Here is a 26,659-nt window from a genome sequence, read left to right as displayed (position 1 = left end):
TTTCTGGTTTGTGTTTTACAATATGTGACATTAAACCTTGGAATATCCTTTTAAAATAATATTCACATTGAAAGTGTTGTAATGTGTAACTGACCACGTGTCCAAAGTATGGAGTCTATGTTGGGGTTGGTGGCTTCTCTGCATATTAGCCACTACTGTAGTGTTCTGCAGCCACATTTGGGCCAGATCCAACTGTATCTCTCTGTAGCATAGCCAAGCTATGGCCTTTATGGCCCCTTCTAGAAGCCCTACCATGGTTGTTAAGTGGAATTACTTTAACATGGTTCCTCACTAATGCATAGTGGAGATGCCTGCACCTAATTGTTTGTGAATTCAGAACTCCTTAAAGGGAACCTGTCTCCAATTTTTTTTACAAAAGCATGTAGTTACAAGTTCCTGTACAGCCATATTAACACAAGGGAACCCTTCTTTCACCTTAAAATTATATCCTTGCAGCCCCATAAAATTAACTTTATTTCTTTACCTGGTATCCATGCAGACATTGAGTCAAGTGGCCCCTCCTATCTTCATGCAGTAACTCCTTCTATCTTCATATACTAACCCCTCATATCTGCATACTACACCCTCTCAGTTTGCATATCCCTCTCACTGCTTAGCAACACTATCAGTGAAGCTGTGTATGCACAGTGAGGGGGCAGAGGATGTGAGCCCACTACGCCACTCACTGTGCATGACAGGAAACTGAAGAGGATTGCGCAGGTGTGGGAATTTAGCTAGCCAGCCAGATGACATATTTCAAGCAGGGGCTACTAGCCATAGAGGCCATGAACCCATCAGATTCGCTGCAAATATCTGCCTGGATAACAGGTAAAGAAACAATTTTATTTTATGGGGTTGTGAGGAAAGGCTTTTTTAATGTAAAAAAAGAGTCCTCTTGTTATAATAGTGCTCAATGGGAACATGTCACTACCTGGTTTTGTGAAAAAGGTGGTGACTGGTTCCCATTACTTTGATCTATGAGTTTCTGTACATAATAACATAGGATCACCTGTAGATATAACCATTCAGATGTTTGCCTCTGTCTCAGTGCTTTGTGAACTGTCAGAAATCCTTCAGCTAACTTATTTGTGACTCTCACCACCATCACAAATAAGCTGTTGGCACTGCCCTCTACACTGATCCCCAACATACCTTTCTAATAATATTGCTCCCTTTAGTTATCTTGACCCATTTACGTAAGTTTTAAAGTCATTAAAAGTCAAACAAAATTTTTTATAAAGTTATGTAAGGGATCAGTGTGGGATTGAATAGGACATTGCCAACAGTGTCTCAATGAACATGGAGCCCCTGCATTTTGGTACGAATAACAATAAAATATTTTTTCTTAAAGCATTTGATAGAGAATATATGGGATATACTAATCAAATCTGACTCTTGAGTACTTCTTAAAGTTATGAACTAGGTTAGCAAGGAAGACAACCCCTTTTCTCATTGCTTTTTTATCAGTCCCCCATGGCTTAAAAAATAATTTCAGTAAATTCATCTACCAGATTTTGCATATTTATTCAATTTTTGTGCATTGCAACAATCAGTAGGCCCATCCGTCTCATAAGTACACGTTTTCTTGTACATTTGCACAGACAAAGCCTACAAAGGATCTTCATGAAAGTAATTTTCTTTGCACAAAGTAGATTATATTATCAAGACATTGTATCAGCTCTCATAAGCTCACTGAAGCCGGAGTCATCCAGAAGATGAATGTTAAACCGACTTGGCAGGATGTTTTACAGTGAAAACATTTCAAATGTCCCTTTATTACCTTTTCATTTTGTGTCAGGGTTTTTGATTTCTCATCACATAACACAGAGTTTAAACTGTTTGGGAAATATAAGTGCTCTCTTCTACTGAAAAATTGTGAGAATTGAATTTTCTTAAGGGATGCACTGTGCTAACTCAGCAAATGTACGTTATTGAACCATGTTTGACAGACCAAAAGATAAGAAGTATCATTTCCTGTCACCTGCATATGTACTTTTCCTGAAAAAAGTAATATTCCACTGAACGATAAGTATCAAGAAACAATATACTGTATGTATTTTATTTTTAGCTGCTTAGAATATGGTAGTATGACATAATGGATTATATTAAAGTAGTACACATTTAATTTTCGAGGATTTATTTGGCCACTTTGTGCACCAAAATGAGACATATGGTGACCTTTTCTACAATATTTTACCACTGGGAAGGATTTTAGTACATAATATCCCTTTGTTTAGTAGGCATAGCAGAAGCAGAGGAGATTGTTTTCTTTTCTTATGTTAGCACATCTGTTCTGGATCATAGAGGGAGACTCAAATGGGAGACTACCTCTACAACATATATACTGGAAAAGTAGTTAAAGGGGTGGTCCAATTTTAGCAAAAAAATTATATTGTGTTTGTAATAAAAAGTTATACAATTTTTCGTTATAATTTTACATTTATCACAGTTATTTTTCATCTCTGATTCCTGACATTCAAAAGGAAGGTTCAGTGTTTACTTTCTGAGGATAAAAGTCAGTCCCTGGTCATGTGATGTTACACAGGTGCACGGCTTATTATAACACGCGGCTCTGATTTCTCCATGTGATTCTAATGAAATTTGTACCTGAGTGATATCACATGTTTTCTTTTACCCACAGGAAGTATACAAAAAGGCTTCAGCAATAACAGCAACACTAAATCTAGAAAAACATGAGGAATTGATACAGTGGAGGACATTTATCATATAATATTTATCACTCTGTTATCTTCTGCGCTGGCCTTTGCCTCGCCTCCCTCCATGCCCACTTGGCATGGAGATGCCCAAACAAAAGTTATTTGTTGTAAGTGGACCACCTCTTTAAATAGGATGGTCTATTGTCTTATCAGTGAATGTTTGACTTCTGGCCCTCCTAAAATAGCATTGCTTAGTCATTTTTGGCTAGAGGCTTCTATGTGTAAATGGGACCTGGTTATTTAAAACAAATTTGTCAGCAATTTTAACAGTGCGAGACAGTGTTAGGCATTGGCCCAGAGACCTGTGTAATAGTGTGGATGTAAAGGCAGTCCCCCGATTACGATAGGTTCAGTAGGTTTTTTCTTAAGTTGAATTTGTATGTAAGTCAGAACTGTATATTTTATCATTGTAACCCCAGACAGAAGTTTTTTAGTCTCTGTGACAATTAGATTTTAAAAATGTTGGATTGTCATAAGAACCAGGATTAACAATAAAGCTTAATCAGAGACACTATTGTAGCTGTTTATTGTAGCATAAGGATAAAGTACAGTAATTTAACAACATCCAGAGGTCCGTTTGTAACTAGGGGTCATCTGTAAGTCGGGTGTTCTTAAGAAGAGGACTGTCTGTAGTTAGTAGCAGAAGAACTTTCAATAGTGTATATTTAATCCAGGACTGCAGCACCCAAAATTGCTCTAGTACTCTTTCAGCCTGAAGAGGGGTTTGCTCTGTACTTTGAGTTGCTCCACAGTCAATCCTCTCTGCTATGTGTATTAGCTGTCTTCTGGTTGGATAATCAGACACTATATAATTCAAACCCAAAAAACCCCAGAAAAGTATGTCAAGTAATTCTGTTTCATGTATTCCATTCTGTTTTGTACATAGAATTGTACCAACACCTATTATGTTAGCTCTGGTGAATGACGGACATATAATAGTAAAAAATTTAAAAGGAAATTTTATCACAAAGGTGATATTTATGCATTATAAGTCTTCTTTGTAAATATAATGTATGCTTAGTACAAAGGTTGTGCAGTTTTCATAAGAACAAACATAGATCATCTGGGCATACACATTCTGTGTAAAGTAACTAGAAGTAATCAGCACCCCCTGGTATAATTTACATCTTTTTAAGAGGTTTGTATAATATATTTCATTGACCATACATGAACATTAAAGGCTATCCAAGTTCATGATGTAAATGAGCTGTCCAAAGAACTGATCATCAATATCAGTTTGTTGGGGGGTCAATAATGTGAGACAGACACCCTGTGATCTGATATAAATGAGCTATCTTAGCAGACCCCCACTGATCCGATATTAATGAGCTTTCTTTGAAATAGGTCATCAATATCATGCACCTCAAAAAAACCCTTTGACTGATCCAAAACACTAGTACAACCTTTTTCTGCCCCATATGTTCCTTGACTGTGTAGGTCTTTTTTAAAGCTGGTAATTACATCTTCTTTACACTGTAGATAGAATACAAGGAGTAGATATGATGAGTTCCAACCATCCAAATCACATATTTTTTCCAACTCTGAGCACATGGTCTCATCAATGAAATAAGCACAATCTTTTCCTTTTAAATTTTACTTTCAGCTTGAGATTTAGTTAGCATAATTTTAATTGAAACATGAGTTAGACATGACATTTAGGTTGTTGGAAACATATTGATGCTGTTTTACGTGAATGTAAACTATTACATGCAGAAGAACTGCACATTAAATTACAACTTAATCATAGAGTGTACATCTAAAACGTCTTGTTCGAGCACACTCAGCAAATAGAGATTTTATTTTCTATGGCAAAATTAAAACTCTAGAACTAATTAGTGTTTTGTATTATAGATAATATTTTCTGGCATTAACTTTTTCCAAACTTGCTGAATTCATTTTTTTCATATGCATCATATAACTATAGTTATCTGCTTATTTGGTAATGCCTTGAAGAAAAATGTTATCTTCATTTAATTTATACTGTTATAAAATATGTGTTTTTCAATGGACTCTTGAGATCCTAAAACTTTGCCAATTAAAATAAGGTTTTACTAGTAAAGTCAGGTTTGCTACATTGTTAAAGTACCAAATTTGTAGATGGCATCATATCTACAGACAGATAGCCACATTTTGTACCGTTAGACTTCCTTCAAAATCTTTATCCCAAATTGTTAATTTGGCATTGGTGGCCATCATGTTTCTAAAAAGGTCAAAGGTGGAAGGTCTTTTGGCATTTCATTAATGCATTTTAGTTTGTTGCTTTAGTGCATTTGTTTGACATTTATTAGCTTAAAAGGAATCTGGCATCAGTTTTGTCCATAATGAACTGCAGACAGTACTAGGTACAGGCTATGGAAAGCTGTGTACCATACCTTAGTGTATGTAGTAAGTACCAGCAGGACTGTGAAAAATGAACTGATATTACAGTTATGCAGCTCCTGAAAGTGCTCTGGGAAGGTCTTTTGGATGGCAGAGCTTTTGGCTCCTTGCAGTGAACTGTACCACAGAACCTCCCCTCTGCTCTGAGTGACTTCTGTGAGCATCCAACCATAATCCTAATTCACGTCCTACTCAGAGGGGAAGGGCTTTGGAACAGCACAGTGCAGAGAGCAGAAAGCTCTTCATGTTGAAATACCTAACTAGAGCACTTACTAGAGCTGCATAGATTATAACTTCCCTTTTCCCCTTAGCATCACTACTAACAATATACACAAAGGTATGGTTCCATAGCTCTCCACAGCAGATATCTAACACTGGCTGTAGCTTTGTATGGTCAAAACTGGTGACATTTTCCCTTTATCTGCCGTTATCAAGAATCAGTGGGCTCAGAAATGCAAATAGTGATATAGTATGCAACAAATATGGCGCAATTCCAAAATTAAAATCAGTAAATTTTAAGAATCACATTTTTCTTATTACTTAGCTGTAATACAACCACTAATATGGATACGCTGCAAGGCAAATATTTGCTAATATTATCAAATTTATCTTTCAACACAGAATAAATAATTATAACATATTTCAGCCATTATGTCAAGCTGGCTAAAGAATGGATCTGCAAATGGAAGAGTGCTTTAAAAAGCAAATTTCATTGTATCAATCCACCCACAAGCTCTAGTTATCATGGTAAATAGTCAATGTTTGTTAATGACGCTTCAGTCATACAGCTGGGATTCTTTAATATTTTATGAGTGTTACTTTGTTTTGCTCACAACAATCTCAGGCAGTTAAGGATTTATGAATCATGTTTTTTTTCTCGCAGCCCATCTGCAGTTTGCTATCCTTGCTAGCCTTGAGAATATGTTTAAATTTATTAAAGCGAAGCAAAGACTCATTATTTCAAAGGAGAGCCAAAGTGACACAGTGAATTGGTTATTAATGGAAAGGCACTGCCATAGGGCGATTGAAATTTAATGATATCCTACAAGAAAAAAATGAGGGTGTCACTTTCCAAAAAGTCACGCTAAATGCCAGCCTTTTTAAGGTCCTGCCGCTAATTTTATGCCTACACACAGTAATGTTTTCAGAAACGTTTAGGAAACACGGACCAGTGACTGTACTGATTATCCTTTTCACCTTCTCGCCTCTTCCAAATGGATTTGTGCAGTGAGCGATTTAATCTCTAAATATAGGAAATGTTAAAAAAAATAACATTGCTGTTTTTCACAAGCTAAGGGCATTTTGAATTCCTCTAGAGATGGACTTGCAAATATGCTATCTCCATATGCTGGATTCAAGGCTTTAAAATGTTAATCCTTATACAGTACTAGGAATAAAAAAATGTTTGAAATCTCTCAAGCAATTTTTAAATGACTACAGAGTAAAAGATGTTATATCAAATTCTTAACTCTTTAAAGGGTGTCTGTCACTAGACTTTTTCATTATATTATATTTGTAAGTTTCTCTAATTTGTAAGATTCTCTACTTATTATAGATCAAGCAAAGTGGCCTAGTAGTTCTAGTGGACTTTTTCAATCATACATTCTCTTCATAGTAGATTATGCTAATGTTTTATGTTTTAATTTTTTTCTCTTACTTTTTTGACACCTTTGAGGATTTAAGGCTTTTTTTGCACCATCGCCGTGACCAAGTATTCTCTGTTGCATCTGGTTTTATTATTAATCCAGATGTAGATGTCTTTAACACCGCTTAAAAAAGTAGCATTTTTTTGGCACAAAAACACTCTCCAGCAGGCGTCAGTTAAACTTTTGCAAAGGGTTGCACTATATGCTACAGATGTCAGATTTAGCATGCTCTAACATAAATCAACCCCCATCTCCCCAAAAAAAAGTAAGGCAGTAATACCCAGCCTAATCATAATTACTGTTTTCAATTTATTGCAAAAGTAATACATTTCAAAAATTCACATGTGGACATATTTTGCCTATATGCACTAATCCTCCTAAGGCTTGAGACACAGATATGAGTCTATTTTAAACAAATCTTATTCACACAATGCAGCATGGCTTACCATATAATGGAACGCCTGTGTTAAGACCTCCCTTATTATCTTTGGTCACCTAAACAATAGGGAAATCTAACAGGTCCCTTAAAGGGAACCAGTCAACACATTTTCACAAATGCAGCTAGTGACAGGTTCCCATAGAGCCCTTTTAACTAAATAACTAGACAGCAATTGTTTATCTTACATCCCCATAAATCAACTTTATCTCATATTACATGGCATCTCTCCATGTCCCATGTCTTTTCTCAGGGTGATGTCATCTAAGGTTCTTTATGAGGATCTTATCACATGGCACTACCATGGCATGATCACAGCATCCCTCCATGGACTTCTACTCCTCCCCATGCTTCCATGGAGGCATGCTGTGATTTCATGTGATCAGATATATGCATGGGGTGGACTGTGCAAATGTAACAGGACCTTAAATGAGTTAACCCTGGTCACATGAAATGAAGTGGCCAATGTCTGTCTCTTAATGTTCCACATAGCAGCATGTTCTGTAGCAGAGAAACCTGTCAATCAGGAACAAGGATGCAGGGCAATGCAAGTAACTTATGAATATGCAAGGTTTCATTGGACTCACATATTGTCAGTGCACTGACATCAGGTAAGTTACATAAAGTTTACAAACTGATATTTTAACATTGCAGTCATGGAAAGGAACCATTTAGGGATAAAAGCAATGTTTTAAAATAATTTTTGTTTAGTTTTTAATGAAGTATTTATTTTTGGTGGGTTAATTTGCATGACAGGTTCTCTTTAAAATGTCCATTCATTTCAATGGAATTTTAATGACTCCCATTAGTATGGGTTGGCATCACTTCTGTTATGCTTATATTGACTGAGAAAGAAATAATTTTCAGCTCCCTTCCAATAACCAAAGCTTCCAATAAACGAAAGCTATTAAAAGTCTACTGATATCAATGGACATTTTAATGGATATGTTAGACTTTCATTATTATCATTTTAGTGATGGAAGATAATAACAAAGGTCCAAAAGCAGGTGTGAACTGGGTTTTATAAAGCAATTACATATCACTAGGATTTTTCATAGGATATCTTTTTATGGTCAGTGGGGATCAGTAAATATGTGGCCACAATTCGTAACATGTCTTTGCTCATTGCTTAATTTTTGAAGGTGATTCTGATAACTTTTCTAAATTTTTCTGTATTTTATAGTATATATCAGGGCTAAACATTTTAATGCATATGTCCCAAAAATAGTATAAATGATTATATGAGCTGTCCTTAATAAAGTTTTGTTTCCATTTGTATCTTTGAAATATTATGTGTAATGTGGATATAATAACAAACAGATATTAAAAAAGAAATACATTAATAAAATAAAAACTGTAAAATAATCAACTAAATACTGTCACTTTGAAAATTTTATGCCACAAAAAAATAGTTGAAAACTTTTCTGAAACATTTTGGCCTTTAAAGATCTAGATTCTGAAATACAATTTATTTAACACTACTTTCAATGAACATCCAAAATTTGCATAAGATCCAAGGAATCATATTAAATGCATCATAAAACAGAGCTCAGTTTATTGTATATTCCCAAGCTGATTAGTTATAATTTCCTATATAACATGAAGTTAGGAAATTATCATGTAAAAAATAATAAATTGAAAGCTGAGCAATCTTCAAAGAATAACGAGTTTATATTTATGAATTTTACACAAGACCAGTTTCAATATGCATCGTAAGGAAATGTAGCTGTTACAGGATGTTAGTGCATAATGTTTAATGTCTGGATGATATTAACTTGATTAAAAAAGCACACTGTACAAATAAAACTGTGAGTGCAATATATGTATTTTTTTCTCTTTGACATTCAGCTTGATTTATTCTTCAAAATGGAATATCCTGCGGGAAGAGAGTAGCACTATAATAATTCTGACAAAGTTTCCTCGTATCTCAAGTTTCATGTCTTCTTAAAGCATTTTGCCTTTGTAACGGTGCATTTTTTGGTTGTATTTGTTACATATGATACATATACACAGAATAGAATTAATTAAAGGATCAAGGAATGCTTATTCATTTTCAATATTTAATGCACATTCAGTTGTCCATGATTGTATGGATTTCTAAAACAATATTAAGAGGGTCAGGTGATGTAGATATGACAAGCTGTCAGGTTAAAGGAGAGACATTAGAATCAGCTCTCTAAAATAACGTCCATAAACATGCCGCTTGAGTGACGAGCCTAGAGCAAGTGGTGGTACGTATTGGCATTTTGCTTGCGGTGCAAACTTCTGGCTGGTGATGGTGTAAACAAGGTAATTCTGGATACTTCTGGTGGTAGTTTATCTTCTATAAACAAACATTCACATTGACCCTACGTCAAACTTATCCGTCTAAGGGTCTTTCCACAAACGCTACACCTGTAGATTTTCCCAAAGGCAAGGATGTTGATAGGAATGGTTAACATTGAATATTATTAGGCAGGAGTATACTGTTTCACTCACATCATACTTTTCTATTTCTACCTCTACTGTGCGGTGTCTAATATTAAATAAAGCATGAGGGTCCAGAGGATTCGCAGTTGCTTGCAGTTGCCTATAAGTCCCATAATGCCTTGAGTTACATAATTTTGATTGGTTCTACCACAACTCTCTTTGGTGGGTACATTTTTCATTCACCTTGCGCTTTTCACATATAATAGTCCTACAAACAATACACGTCAGAAGCTCCAGGCTTCTCTTATTTTAATAGAAAGATGGTAGATTGTTTTAATGCATTTTTTATTCTGAAATGTGAGGTAACCATTCATTAGTGAGGGTCATTCATTAGTAAAGGTCATGTAAATAAATCTTATCTGACCCTGAGTCGGTGTAAAGAATATTTTGGCTTCCCAGTAAAAATATGGCTGTGTGGTCTTATTCTGGACTCTTCCCACAGATAAATACATTTAGAAATGTCTATCTATGTTTATATCCAGATAATATTGGGCTTTTAGGACAGTTCTAGCAGATGTGTGTTAGCAGATTGTACTGCAGTATACAAAAGAACCACACAAAGCCATGCTGACTGCAACACAGGCAGTCCCCAATAAGTGATGTCCATGTACTTCTGTGTAAACTTTGTTGTTAGTGTTGAGCTGACTCGAGTTTTGCCAGTTTGGGTTTCCTGGACCCAACTCTGAATTTTATTCAAGTTTAGGTCCATGTTTAGCGCAACACCCCCCATCTGTAACACCTGCAATCAGTGCTTGTACCAATAGCAGTCGATAACTCTTTAAATGCCACTGGCAAAGTTGTGAGTAGCATTTAAATCAATGGAGTATAAGCACGCCAATGCTAATATGCCAGTGAGTGAAGCAGGGCATTTCCATTTTGAGAAGGATCATTATTCCCTGATTATGTCATCAGGAGCAACAGCCCTCCCCAAGATGGCTGCACACAATGCTACCGGTATGTTGGTGGCAAAATGCTTGCTCTCCATTGATTCATCACCTAGGGGCAGCACTAGAGTTTTGCCATGTGATTGTTTCCCAGCAACTAACCACAAAAAACGGCAAGAAAACCCAGTACAACTGTGTGTAATCTATTTTTTTACAGGCATAGGACATGCTTAGTTTTTCATGGGCACTAGGCTCAGACACAGTCAGTGTCGGACTGGAGTACCTTGGGCCCACCAGAGAAAATCTTTTTTGGGGCCCACCTTTCATGTAAATAGAAAGAATACTACAAAACCGAAAACACGTTGGGGCAGATTTAACAGCAGCATTTAACATTAGACAACGTAAACATGATGGGCAGATTTATACTGCACCAGGTATCATCCAGCCTCACGATGTAGGAATCTGGATTATAAATATGTTGTAGTAATAATAAATAATTCTTTACTTATATAGCGCCTACAGATTACACAGCGCTGCACAAAGCAAAAGGCAGGATCGCCAATTCTTTTAGCTTCTTAGGACCTTGTTTTAACAATGAAAAGGTTTCCCAAATTATGCAAATGAGCCTCAGGGGCTCCAGACTATATAAATATCAATGGAGCTTGGAGCCCTGAAGGCTCATCTGCATAATTTTTAAAACCTCTTTTTCTTAAAAACAAAGGCATACGAAGATACAAAAATAGAAGCTTCTGCCAGAGGGGGCACACACCAGTATGTCAGTGTGCTTGGTTCACAATCCTTTATCTTGGTGGTAGATTTCCTTTAATGAGACTTTATGTAGTGCTACATAACTTTAGAGTGACAGCTGCAACTCTCAAGCTTGAATGGTGCTCCATGCTGTGTACTGCTACTGTAGCTCCATGTATAGCTGTGTACGGTGGCTGTCGCTCCATGTATGGCTGTGTACTGCTGCTGTAGCTCCATGTATGGCTGTTTACTGCTGCTGTAGCTCCATGTATGGCTGTGTACTGCTCCTGTAGCTCCATGTATGGCTGTGTACTGCGGCTGTCGCTCCATGTATGGCTGTGTACTGTGGCTGTCGCTCCATGTATGGCTGTGTACTGCTCCTGTAGCTCCATGTATGGCTGTGTACTGCTGCTGTAGCTCCATGTATGGCTGCGCACTGTGGCTGTAGCTCCATGTATGGCTGTGTACTGCGGCAGTATGGATGTGTACTGCATCTGTAGCTCCATGTATGGCTGTGTACTGTGGCTGTAGCTCTGTGTATGGCTGTGTACTGCGGCTGTATGGCTGTGTACTGCGGCTGTAGCTCCATGTATGGCTGTGTACTGCGGCTGTAGCTCCATGTATGGCTGTGTAATGCGGCTGTAGCTCCATGTATGGCTGTGTACTGCGGCTGTAGCTCCATGTATGGCTGTGTACTGTGCCTGTAGCCCACAGCATCCAATACAGGGCCTCCCTACCCCCACAGCATCCAATACAGGGCCCCCCTACCCCCACAGCATCCGATACAGGGCCCTCCTATCCCCACAGCATCCAATACAGGGCCCCCTACCCCCACAGCATCCAATAAAGGGCCCCTCCCCCCACAGCATCCAATACAGGGCCCCCCTCCCCCCACAGCATCCAATACAGGGCCCCCCTCCCCCCACAGCATCCAATACAGGGCCCCCCTCCTCCTACAGCATCCAATACAGGGCCCCCTCCCCCACAGCATCCAATACAGGGTCTCCCTACTCCCACAGCATCCAATACAGGGCCCTCCTCCCCCCACAGCATCCAATACAGGGCCCCTCCCCCCACAGCATCCAATACAGGGCCCCTCCCCACACAGCATCCAATACAGGGCCCTCCTCCCCCCACAGCATCCAATACAGGGCTCCCCTCCCTCCACAGCATCCAATACAGGAACCCGGCCCCCCCGCAGCATCAAATACAGGGCCCCCTGCAGCTTATATTACAGGGATCCTTACACCTACCTCCTCATCAAAGGCTGCTGACTGTCCCTCTCCGTTAGTCCAGTCTGCCACCTACGTGCTTTCAGCAGTTGTGCATCGTGCAGAACGATGCCGGCTGGGAGCACACTGATGCGCTGTCGCACATATTGACAACAGCGGCGCGCATACTGATGACGTGGACGCTTATGCCGACAGCGCGTACACACTGATGCCGTCGCTGAGGATGACCGCGCGCGGCAGTACACCGCGACCTGCAGACTGCCTTGCGCGCTCACAGATGCCGGCAGTGCGCATCGGCAGTACGCTGTGACCTGGTGCTGGCGGAAACAGTGTCCGCCAGCACCTGATCAAAGACTTTGTTTCAGTGTCGGGACTCGGGGCCCACCGGAGGTTTCTCCGGTACTCCGCTGGGCCAGTCCGACGCTGGACACAGTGGTGAGGAATTCTCAGCAGCGAGCGTGAGCCCATAGCATTACATGGACCTGAGGAAAGGATGATTGTGTGCAGGAGGGCTCACAATTACAAAATATACTCAATTAAAAAAGTCCTTAACTTACAGAACCCATTTTGTACATAACCTAGGAACTGTCTGTACAAATTTGTACAGTAAACTTTGTAAGTTGCAGTCCATGTAACTCTTGTTGATTGGACTTTGTAGTTAGTAATGAGCAGACCAGAACCCTAAAGTTTGGGTTGTTCATTGGCATTGGCATTTAAAGAGTTAACATTGGCATTTTTGGTGGGGATTCGTGTTCCCAAACCAGGTTTTGAAGTTCAGATCAAAATGTCAACAGGTCCGCTCATCACTATTTGTAGTTTCTCTTATCCACAAATAAGGGTGCATTCACACGGCGTTATGTATATTAGTGTATTACCTCTCCTGTTTTTAGAATTTTAGAAAATAATGACCAATAGCAAAATAAAACAATGATGAGGATTGGTTCTATGGAGAAAAAGATTGAATATTAAACCAAATGTAATAAGGTGCTATATAATAAACAACATTGAAGAAAATGTGTTTGTTAATAGAATCGTTTACACCTATTTTTTATTTATAAAAAAAGCTGACTAATGATTCATTATGAACAAGTTCCAAAGCTAATTTTGTACCTGCTTTTTACATGCAAATGTTGCACATTCAGTCATTTGTTATGACATGCAACAATGAACCAAGTATAGAATGCATAAGAAAAAAGGCTATTACTAATATTACACATGACGCCTCTAACAAAGACATCAGTTGAAATATTTTGATTTGTATGAACGGTCCCGCTAGCATTTGAAAAACGACAGAATGACATTCTACTTTTTTTTGCCAAGTTTTCTTTACAGTCATTTTAGTTGACGGCCCCTTTTAGTGTCTCACCTTCCAATGAAAGAGGAGACAATTAATGGGAGGGTGATTTATCACTGCCAGGAACTGTCAAGGACTTTTGTTGTAGTCAGAGAAAAAGCAATTTCGCATTATGGCATTTCATTCGTAATACAATGTATTTACAGCTCACAGTTTTATTTTCAGAGCCTATTATCAGGTGAAACAGTTGCATCTGAAATGTTGTTTGTGACATAGGTGACCTGTTAGGATTTGATAAGTATTTACGCCAGAGCACAAGGGGCTCACACATCTGCTGCTGGCAGAAGCAATGGAAAAAAATAACCTGGAAATGAGGCGTTTGATTTTTCTGGTTCCTACACTCGAGCATCTGTTGCTATAATTAAGTGGCGTTCAATAATTGCATAGCAGTGGTGAAATAAACATATGCATTCTTGCCAGCTTTTAGGATTTGGTGTCCTTATAGAAAGAGACAAACAATGTGACTACCACAAGAAAAATGTCTTTGAAATATCAACTTTCAAAAGCTTTGTAAAGTTAATACAACATTTGGCCTTTTAACCTGAGCTGTATTAAATAACAATGAACGGTACAAGTTGTCCTACAAAGTGCTATAAATTCCTACTTGCTTAGGAAAGGCTCTGAATAAAAATGATTATAAAGAGGCAGTTAAAGATCAATATCAGCAATAAATTGTATATAACAAGATCAATCATCTGTAATAGGACATACAGTAAATTATTATTCCAGTTTATGCATATAAATAATTACCTTCCTGGCAAAAAAACCTTTATCATATTACAAGTTAATAATAATAATTCTAACAATAATCCTGTTACAATAAAATAGCAGTTTGTGGAAAGTATACATTACCAGGAAGGTATTTGCATTTAGTCATTTTATTAAGATAAATACTGAGCAGCGTAGATTCTGTTAATATTTACAAACTGAAAACTTAAGTAGACAGGAGACTCCAACAGAACCTATTGGAGTCAAAAACATCAAAACGACTATTGAATCAAAGGGAAATTATTGGCTCCAAATTCAACTCCAAATCCAGTAGTCCACTACTTTGTGGTACTTTATTGCATCTGCAACTGTTCTTACTGGAGTAAAGAGAGTGCTCTACTTTTCTTATGGATCAGTCTGATATTGTAAATGTCAAAATATTGTTTCCAGAAATACCATCCCAAAGTAGACATTACTACCCTTAGTGGTAGAGCTGCTGGTAACAATGAAGTAAGTCTTCACCTTTCACACTACTGGCCAGTGTCAGGTGTCACAGTGGTATCCAACTGTGCCTTGTAGTTACACAAATTTGGCATGTCACATATGCAGTGCCATTAAATCTGACCTGCCAAGTGTCTTTGGACCACTAATTCCAAGGTTCCAACCATGTGCCAAGGTTTTCTTGCTTTTACAAACTAGCACCACTAGTAATACTAGAACATTTTACCTGGGTGATACCAGGTGATTTCTTTATGGGCAGATCTAATGGTGACGATCAGTGATATTACCATGTAGATGTATCATGATTGTGTATGACCAAACTATTGATGCTTCAACCAATTGTTTACATACAGTTTAACACTATCTACATGGAAGATGTGGTACCAGCAATATATGAATCTCAATGCTAAATAAAAAATATTATCAGTCAACGGATGAGCATTTACACATTGATTTAAACGCCACCGGTGACTTTGCCAGCAGAATTTAAAGAGATAACACCACAATCAGTACCAGAACCAATCACAGCTGTTACTAGTGACTGAACATGAACCCAAATAGAATTTTAAAGTTCGGGTTTGGACAAACTTAACTATACCTGAAATTTCTTGCGTCTATAAGTTCTTCACTACTTATAATCCTTTGCTGCATTTAGATGCAGAACATAGAGAAAGGACATTGGGCCAAGTGTCCTTTCCAGGCTTTGTATATAAATAGATTAACATTTAGCTTAAAATGAGTAAAATCAGTAAGATAACACTTGATAAAAAGATATCTTGTTTGAGCAATCAAAGCAACTAATGTCTAGAACTGAATCTACCACCTCCTAACTCCCCTATAAGTGTAGGTTTGCAAGATTATCAGATATATCCTCTCCTCTTTTCCAGTTATAGGTCACATTAAAGATAATTCCAGTTATCTTTATGTAAATGACCTGGAACACCAGGTTATGGCTGTGTCTGTTGATACACATGTTTCTCCATCCTATCTTCTATCTTCAAGGTAATGTCAGTCATTGTGCACATTGGTGGTGTTGATTGGTGCTAGGTAGTATAGAAAGAAACAGACATGACCTTACACTTGGTGCAAGCTAATTTGCCTAAATATTAGAACCGATTTTTCTCTAAAATAACAGATAACTGAAAAACAGGAACGCTATTCTGGAAAAGCTTACAACATACTCTACACAATACTGATTTTATTTGTAGATGAGTTGATATAAGGAGACCACTTTTAAGGATGTTTTAGTACAATAGATAAGTATTCAATATCATTTGTTTTCATTAGTTTGAAAATGTTTTAATAAAGTTTCAGGATTATATAACAGTAGCTGTAATATAATCTTTGTCATATATTTCTTGAAAGTTAGAAATAAAATCCACCTTTACAAATATATTTATGTCTCTAGTTGCTTTACATTAAGGACATTTATCCACTTTTATGGAATCTTCCAAGTTGATATCTCCACAATGTTAAAAATTCATTTTTTTAACAGTAACATTGTAATAGCCTCGGGTATGTTGTCTGTATTCTATTTTTTTTTTTCATTCTCTCAAAGACATTCTAAAATAAGATAAAGCTGGTTTGTAATGCAACCTATGACTGTACTTCATCAAGTCTTTATGATATTTAATCAACAGTGGTTTATGTCCCATCCTATCATAATCTACCCAAGGGTAATAACAAGCAAATGGTTGTGAAACCTGTGCGCATAGTTCTGCAAAATAAATGACTGTAATTAAATGTGTTTGTGACCAAGCATTAAGTTGTAATAAGTAATTGTCATTTCAAACTGCAGTAAAATATCCACATTTTTAAACAGAGTTAATGTTGAAATTTGCTTGTCCTGCACAATTATCTTTATTTATGTTTAGCATCAGCTTACGCCCCTTTCAGCCGATTGAAACTACAGAGTTTGTCATCTTAATGTATGGTGGTGATAGCTGTCTTATTAGCCAACTTACTCATGTGGTATCTTGCATGGTGAAAGTGTAAATCATAGGTCTGTCTGGGGTAATATGCCTTAACTTTGAGAATTTAAATTAGTGCTTGCATGCTTAAAACAAAGGGGTTGGCCACTAAGAAGAAATACTACTATGGTAAGTAGGGGACCCTTATAGGGGCACCAACATTATAATTTCTTTGAGAAAGTTTTTCCATGGTTAGCAGAAGCCATGTGTACTCCCTTAGTGATAACCACTTCCATACCATTGGTTGGAGGGGTGTATGGTTGTTTTAGGCTTGCGTCCCAAATCATTGACATTAGGTGGGCTATTGCTATTTATATTTTTTTTTGCAAGGAAATAAGCAGAAGTTAATATTTTCCTATAAACCTAAGGAACCTTGAAATTCAATTAATGAAATTTAGGATTATTTTGGTTGTCTACTTTACCGACATTCTTACAGTTCTAACTCAATCTGCAAAGCAGTAAACAATCTGTTTTAATCTAGAATGAGTTTTTAAATAATTTTTTTTGCCAATGCCATCGCTTTTTTGTTAGCTATACCTCTTTTATAGATTATTATGTAATTAATTCGATTTATAAGATTGGTCTCCTTTGGTCTTCTTAATGCACCTAAACCGAGCTAACATATCATAAACTGTATTAGTATGCTTTTAAAAAAGATGCAAGGCAAGAGGATATGGATTTTAGGAGTATAATTCCATTTAAATATTTATCTCAGTCCATCAAAGTAATTTTAATTGAGATTGTTACAACCACTTATAACAGCAGTTTGATCATCGTTCTTAGGGCTTCATTCCAGTTAATAAACATAAAATTTTTGACTAATATTCTGAGTCATCCAGTAGTTGACATACATTGTTTAATGAGCCATTCCGCCAAGAATTACAATCTCTTTTTAATTATATTTTCTGAGACTTTTTTGGTAACTGCAAAGAGCAATTTGCATGCTTTTTAGTATAGTCTTAGAGATGTACACTGGGCTTATATTTCTCAGATCACCAAATCACACTGTTTTACATTCTAAACAAACCATCTCCAGATTTAAATCATGTATTAGCTTACAACTAATATTCCAACTTTCTTTCAGTGAATGTTTGCAGCATACTTACAGATGCTAGAATAATCTCTAATGTTTTTGCTCAATCTGCTCTGGAGATGGATGAAATAAATAGTTTAAACTAATTAATGTAACACCAGCTGTTACAAGTACTTGGCAGACGTCTGTGAGTTTTGATGGGCAGAGAGCGGCTGTTATACTTGACTTTATTTTAGTACAATGTTGATCACAGCTGAAATGAAATATGTGCCAAAGGAAAATGCCAATAGTACTTTCTCCATTAATCTAAATAATGAAACATATTTATGTTAAAGAAATATGTTTTTGTTGATATGGCATATTTCAGTGTAAATACACAGTTAAGATGCAGACTGCTATGTCTGTAAACAGCATTTTGCTCTAGCTTCGATTCCCAAATTTCCTCCCATGAATATATTGTTTAAATTGTGGATTTTTCAAACACAAATATATGTCTAGGTTGCAGATTTTAGGGGAATATATAAATATTGGAGCTAATAACAGGAAATGTTTTGCCTCCAACGACTAATGTAATTGTGGACATTGCTATTCCACGACTTTGTGTGATGAGATGTTGTGAACAGATGGAAAGGCTGCTATAGAAACCTTTGATGGATAGAATGTGATGTCATCAAAAAGATGACAAGGATCATAATGGATGTGACCTCTGTGACTGAATGGTAAACTTGTAAGGAATCTAAATGGTGAACCTTAGTGACACAAGCTAAATGGAAAAATGTGCACATTGCATTTCTTTATTGTTCTTGTGGCCCTTCTTTCCTTACCGTTTCATTTCCTTTATGAGGAAGTTGAAATCATTGTTTGTATTAGCTAATAGACTTATGCAGTATTACACAGTGTGAAATTGATAATAGGCTGGTACACTGTACGGAATGCCATGTATTGTGGTAGAACTGTTCTCAAAAAGCAGTATCAGTTACCAGAACCATTATAAACTCTTTACCATGATGCTAATAAATTAATACTAGTACGTGAAAGATATTGCTGTTGGAAATAAACCCTTAATAGCTTTTCTATTGGAAGATGTGTATAGGGAGGGCTACTGAAACTTGTAAATACTTTGTTAGATTTACCAGTTAAATGTGTTGTCTCATCAAAGACAAACCCTATGAGATTTAACCCCCATGTCCATCAAATTATTACCTCCGATTTGCCTCCTGACACGCCTGGAAAACAACTACATTAAAAATGTCACATTACATGGTGACCATTGACTTGAATGTCTGTTCCTTTAAAACCTACTAACAAAACCTATGATTGGTTGCAATTCACAACCACAGACATATATAGGATACGCATGGTATGACAGAATATTGCTAACTCATGAAAACTTCCGTCTCATGATACACATATCTTGTCCAGCCAAGAAGTAAAAGAGATTACAGAGAGAATTATAATAGGTCTAGATGTCGGATCTCACTAAGGAACATTGTTTCTCATACTGACATGTATTCTTAAAACCTAATGCTAACACCTACCAGTTTTAGACCCAGTACATATCTCTTTTATGTCTTCAGTTTTTTGCATCAGCTATTGTGATCCAATACCAGGTAAGGCAGCTACACATAGGTAAATTATAGTGGAAAGACTTGCATCTGTTCTGTGTATTTAACCACACCTTTTTTCCTTTCTAACTGAAGGAAATAAATGATGATATATCTGAACTGTCCCTTACTAACATGTTTAGAGTAGAATTAAAGGGATCCAACAAGAAAATGTCCATTTAGCCTCCACCAATGTTGATTTCAAATCAGCCCATAGATGAAAGATCATGAAAGAGCATTAATATAGACATTTTGTTCAATGATACACTTACCTGATAATGATTTGGAGGTGGCATGATGATCATCCTGACTTATTTGGTGATCTAAATTTTTGACAAGATTAAGTAATTGGTTAATATTGGTTGACTCAATCTTTGTACACTAATGGTGTTTATACTTTACCTTTGCATCAAGAATTTGTGTGTTCTGTTCTTTTTCTCATTGGATAAAAGTGGTTGGATTTTTGGGAGGTGGAAAAGCAACATTGAAGCTGTGTACTGATTTATAAGCATAAACAAAATACTTCTCTGTTTCCGCCTGTTTAAGACATGAGCATAAATACATAAATAATATAGAAACATGAAAAGCTGAACAAGATCAATTGTTTTGATTTAATAGGATGCTTTCATGCAATGGCCAGAACCAAATAAATAATCTGGGAGGATTTTGAAATGGAAAGAGACTAATCAGTCATTTACAAGAGACAGTTTTATATTGCATTAAACATCTGTCGGATAATTGTAACCTGCAGATCTACGTTCACCTTAGATGTACTGATTTGTAATACTGAATCATGCATCTTGTTTAATATGCGTGGAAGATTAAGCAAGATATTTTCTATTGTTATCAGTGCTACAACACAATATATATTGTCTTTTCAGGCTTAAATGGCTTACTCTGAAAGGTGTTTTATCTTCAAAGAGACCTATCCTGCTGTTTATGATAAAAATTGTATATTTATTTTTTCACAACTATATTACATGATAGGGCTTTAGGTTGTCCAAAATAGAGCATTATGAGCATTATACAGTCTCTGTGTTAAAGGAGTTTTCTGGGCTAAAATGATAACTTATCCTAACTCAGCTACAGAAAGCAGAACCTACTTCCCATAAGTTACTTGATGGATAATGTTTAAAGCTGCAGAAAGGGCTATATTCATATTATAGAGGATTGGCTTCTATGGAGGAAATCATAATGCTATGGAAAAGTGGGAGAGGAGTAAATAGTCTGAGGTCCAGCTTGATTGGATATTGTAATAATTCCAGTGTGTAGAAAATCAATTTGGCACATAGCTATTGAAAAGTTTTTCACTCTCTACCTTCCAAAAGCTTTGTCATCTGGAGGACAAATTATAGGACATAATACAGCAAGCACCAGCCATGTATGGAGAGGGCTTACATTAGACCTTTCTATACACCCTTAAGTAATTAAAGAAGACTTGTCACCCATAAATTGGGCACTAGGAGCTGCTTACTAAAGCTGCTTACTTAAAAATACGCTGCAGTGTTAGAGTGATAGCGTTACCGGAAACCTCCTAACACTATGGTGGAGTACTATGTAAACGCTGGACCGTTCGCAAAACATATTCGCGAGGCTGGCGGTGACTGCCGCGCATCATGGGACAGACACCGCCCATAATCCCACCCCAACCCTGCCCCCTCATGAATACATCGGACCACTTGGCGACCTGTCCGCTGTTTATATTGTACTCCATCGCAATGTTAGATAGCATTACCGGAAGTATCACTCTAACACTGTGGCATTTGTTTTAGCACTAAGAGCTGCTTACTTTAGTAGGCAGCACCTAGTGCCCAATTTATGGGTGACAGGTTCTCTTTAAGCGCTTAATTATGTTAGTTAATCTCCTTAAGGCTAAGCTTAATACAGATAATTTGCAATACTTGAAAACTACTTTCCATAAGAACTTCTACATGAGATGCAGTTATTGTTGTTTCCCTACAAAAAGCACTTTTTTGTATACTTCCTAGTCTGATGTAATTTTAAGTCTATGAGATACACATGATGAAGTGTTGAATTGTCTAGCTCATATTTTTACTTTGTTTCATAAAATAGGTAGGAGAATGCATTTCTCAGAAAATATTTGCCCTTTTTTGCCATTGTAGTTATTAGTATATATGAGACAAGCAGCCTTAGATTACATTTTTAATCCAACCATTACTTGATATGTAAATAATCTCCAGCATACATATGGGTCTCTGCCATTGCAGTGAAGGGAATTCTGAATGACAGCTTCAACTATATAGTAGGAATTTTACCCTTGAGCAATGTATTTTATTTTACTAAGCACTTTACTCTCATTGCACAGATACTTTTATATTGCATTTTATCAGCCCCAGTGGCACAGTTGTCGAGCTTTACCACCCATTTTCCATCTTTACAGAACTGGACACAAGTTTTATTAAGCTTAGCAATTCAGTGCAGTATTTTACTTTGCTGGTGCATTTGATAGAATCTGATTTGTGGTTGCTGTGAGATTACATTGTAGACATTGCAACAAAAAGCTTTCTTTTCCTAAATATTCATTAGATGTGTAGCCTTGTACCCTCTAAACAAACAGAACCTAAGAACTGACTGTGTGGATATTAATAGAATGTGACATCTAAACCACAGTAGTGTTAAGAATTATTTTATGTTATGAAAACATAAAGATGTAAAAGGTATGTTTTCAGCCACAACTGAGACTGTCTACTATACGTTTACCTTTGCTATTGTGACATTTGTACTACATAAAAGCACTACGCATAACATTTAACTAAGATTGAGTATCTGCTTAATAGATGATATCATTTTCAAGTGGAAGTAATTTCCAATAGCCATTCATGCTCCATGTCTCCCTCTGTATCTTGCAGTCTAGGTTGGAAGCTGTAAGGGTGGACACCCTCACTAATAAAGACTTTAGGTTAGAAATTAGGAAGTTGAAGTGGTAATGACACATGATAATGTTATTACATATACAGTGCCTACAAGTAGTATTCAACCCCCTGCAGATTTAGCAGGTTTGATAAGAAGCAAATAAGTTAGAGCCTTCAAACTTCAAACAAGAGCAGGATTTATTAACAGATGCATAAATCTTACAAACCAAAAAGTTATGTTGCTCAGTTAAATTTTAATAAATTTTAAACATAAAAGTGTGGGTCAATTATTATTCAACCCCTCAAACCACCAGAATTCTGTTTGGTTCCTCTAAAGTATTAAGAAGTAGTTCAGGCAGAAAGAACAATGAGCTTCACATGTTTGGATTAATTACCTGTTTTTCCAGCCTTTTCTGACTATTTAAGACCCTCCCCAAATTTGTGAACAGCACTCATACATGGTCAACATGGGAAAGACAAAGGAGCATTCCAAGGCCATTAGAGACAAGATCGTGGAGGGTCACAAGGCTGGCAAGGGGTACAAAACCCTTTCCAAGGAGTTGGGCCTACCTGTCTCCACTGTTGGGAGCATCATCCGGCAGTGGAAGGCTTATGGAACTACTGTTAGCCTTCCATGGCCTGGACAGCCTTTGAAAGTTTCCTCCCGTGCCGAGGCCAGGCTTGTCCGAAGAGTCAAGGCTAACCCAAGGACAACAAGGAAGGACCTCCGGGAAGATCTCATGGCAGTGGGGACATTGGTTTCAGTCAATACCATAAGTAATGTACTCCACCGCAATGGTCTCCGTTCCAGACGAGCACGTAAGGTACCTTTACTTTCAATGCGTCATGTCAAGGCTCGTTTACAGTTTGCTCAGGATCACTTGGAGGACTCTGAGACAGACTGGTTCAAGGTTCTCTGGTCTGATGAGACCAAGATCGAGATCTTTGGTGCTAACCCCACACGTGACGTTTGGAGACTGGATGGCACTGCATACGACCCCAAGAATACCATCCCTACAGTCAAGCATGGTGGTGGCAGCATCATGCTGGGGGGCTGCTTCTCGGTCAAGGGGCCTGGCCATCTGGTCCGCATCCATGGGAAGATGGATAGCACGGCCTACTTGGAGATTTTGGCCAAGAACCTCCGCTCCTCTATCAAGGATCTTAAGATGCGTCGTCATTTCATCTTCCAACAAGACAACGACCCAAAGCACACAGCCAAGAAAACCAAGGCCTGGTTCAAAAGGGAAAAAATCAAGGTGTTGCAGTGGCCTAGTCAGTCTCCTGACCTTAACCCAATTGAAAACTTGTGGAAGGAGCTCAAGATTAAAGTCCACATGAGACACCCATAGAACCTAGATAACTTGGAGAAAATCTGCATGGAGGAGTGGGCCAAGATAACTCCAGAGACCTGTGCCGGCCTGATCAGGTCTTATAAAAGACGATTATTAGCTGTAATTGCAAACAAGGGTTATTCCACAAAATATTAAACCTAGGGGTTGAATAATAATTGACCCACACTTTTATGTTTAAAATTTATTAAAATATAACTGAGCAACATAACTTTTTGGTTTGTAAGATTTATGCATCTGTTAATAAATCCTGCTCTTGTTTGAAGTTTGAAGGCTCTAACTTATTTGCTTCTTATCAAACCTGCTAAATCTGCAGGGGGTTGAATACTACTTGTAGGCACTGTACTAGTATGTGTAATTCTGCTTATTAAAAATTTTTCTTGTTTTTGAGTATTCTTGTTACATTATCTGGACACAGTCAGTAGTCTAAGCCAGGGTCAAGCTGACCCAGACTCCCAGAGGGTCATCCAATGGATAAGGCTCTGATATAAAGGTAGTGCTGTTCAACATGGAAAGTGAGCTAAGTCATTTAGTTATCACAGAACATGGGTGGCTCCTTATATTCACTTACACTATAGATTGAGATATAGTCTAGTTACCAGCTATGTAAGCTGTAATCTTAAGCTGTACTGTTAATGGGCCAAAGAGATCCAGCAGATCTAGTTAAAAATTTCTAAGATATTTTCCCTAGGTGTTAATGAAGGGCAGGGCCCAATAATACTTTTATCTGGTGGGCCCACTACTATGCGACACCGGGCATAGTAGTCCAGGGCATGCATGTGGTCACAGTCAGTACGCTAAGTCAGAGTCAGGCAGGTCCAGAGTCCCATATGGTCATCCGCTCAGATACAGATGTAGCGCTGGTTAACATGGAAAGAGAGCTAACTTATTAGTTATGCGTAGATTGAAGATTGAATTATCATATTTGGTTAACAATTTTTCCTATGGTTGTCTGAGGAGTTAATGAAGGGTGGGCCCCAATAATACTTTTATCTGGTGGGCCCAAGGAAATCCAATATGACAATGGGCTAAGCAGTCCAGGCCATTTAGACAGATGTGATACATACATGAGATACAATTTTATTCATGTGGCTACAAAAGGCCAGCTGTTTAAACAACTCAGTGGCCCATTTCTGCAAATGTCCAGCATGCATTTGTGTATTTCCATGCCCAAAGTCATATTGGGTGAAATACTATGCCAGGAAAATCGCAACCTATTCATTGTGACTACAATAATGCTATATTAATAGATTATGAACTACAAATAGATATATTACAATATATGCCTGAGAAAATAAATATAGTACATTCCATGTACAACCTTATATTTTATTCACTTATTCTTCCCAGTACATGTATAAAGCCTTGATATTACTGGGCTGTAATATTTTTCCCCCTCCGTTTAAATATCCTGCCCTATTTGTCAAGCTCTGCACAGTACAACACAAACTAAAATGAGATAATTGGGAGGTAGTCATAAAGTCAGTTTGAATATATTATCACAAGTATATGTGAGATAATATTTGTTTTAGAAAGATTCTCTTGCATTGTAAACTCAGTCTCATTAGAGACCGCATTTAAAAGGCTTATAAAGTTACTCATTAATGTTATCTTGTTGTATCTCCACAGCTTTTTCATTAAAGAAAATTCAGCAGAAAGCATTTTCTCTTGATAGCAAGAACCAATTTGCAATAAATGTTCTGGAAACCACTAGGGAAACCATTACTGAGGTCTAATAAAAACAGACAAGCGTAACTTGTTCTATATTTTTGTTTCAATCACATACAGATGAGACCCCGCTCTCAACACCAACTGCGAGAGACAGCTTTGACAAACTCTCTCTGTCTGGACATGGTCAACCGCTACCTCCTGGTTTTCCTTCTCCCTTTCTTTTTCCTGATGGGCTGTCTTCCATAGAGACCCTTCTGACTAATATCCAGGTAGGCAAATCAACTGAAATTGTGCAGTATAAATCAAATAATAAGCTGAATAAAATATACAATAAATACAGTGAAAGCTTTAAAAAAGACAACCTCCTTGAGAGGACCAGTCCCTTATTCCCACCGGACAGACTTTTGGTGTTTACTGGATATGTTTAAGGGAATCCTCTTTTTTAATTGAATTTTGAGTTGTCATTTCAAAAAGATTTTACTGTATATTTGTACTGGCAAGTTGCTCTTTAATACCCATCATATTGGTAAGTATTAATGTAATCCCACTATCAAATATACATAATTCTGTATCCATCAAGGAGATGTTCCTCAGCCATTTTACATATTTCCTCAGTATACTATATCATAGAATTTTATTCCCTTAAAAATCCTTTTAAGTACCTTGTTGATGAAGCATTATAACATTTTTTATACCTGCAGTCAAATCTGTCAATTTTCTAACTCAGAAATATGCAAATAACTTTCCAGGATTGGACAAGATAAACCACGCCTCTTTTTCTATCTTGTAAGGCAGCCCCCTTACCATCAAGCATGACTTGCTGTAAGGTGATAAGAGGGCTGTCTTACAAAGTAGAAAAGAAAGAGGCATGGTTTTCCTTTTCCCATCATGGAAAACTTATTTGCATATTTTCCAGAATCCCCTGGTGGAACATCAATGGATATAAGTCTCCACATGCTTGCAAGGGGGGCTTAATTAGCTAAGTCTTCAGAAGTCTTCCCTGACCCTAGTCAAAAGCCTTGCACTCAGATAACCAGTTCTCCACACTGTACTGAAGAGATGCAACCTCACAGAAACAGTGCT

General features: G+C 37.4%; 1 protein-coding gene across 7 annotated transcripts in view; it reads left to right on the top strand.

The window, feature by feature from the left end:
* DACH1 (dachshund family transcription factor 1) overlaps nucleotides 1-26,659 on the top strand; it is a 216,344-nt gene that overhangs the window by 170,269 nt on the left and 19,416 nt on the right. For all 7 annotated transcript variants that reach the window (XM_072135319.1, XM_072135321.1, XM_072135318.1 and 4 more), the window contains one exon: nucleotides 25,694-25,845. In XM_072135319.1, the coding sequence (XP_071991420.1) occupies nucleotides 25,694-25,845 (152 nt within the window). The remainder of the gene's footprint in view (nucleotides 1-25,693; nucleotides 25,846-26,659) is intronic.

Source organism: Engystomops pustulosus, chromosome 2 (genome assembly GCF_040894005.1).
Source record: "Engystomops pustulosus chromosome 2, aEngPut4.maternal, whole genome shotgun sequence".
NCBI lineage: Eukaryota > Metazoa > Chordata > Amphibia > Anura > Leptodactylidae > Engystomops > Engystomops pustulosus.
The sequence above is the reverse complement of the archived record's forward strand: the minus strand, read 5'-3'. Positions and strand labels throughout refer to the sequence as shown.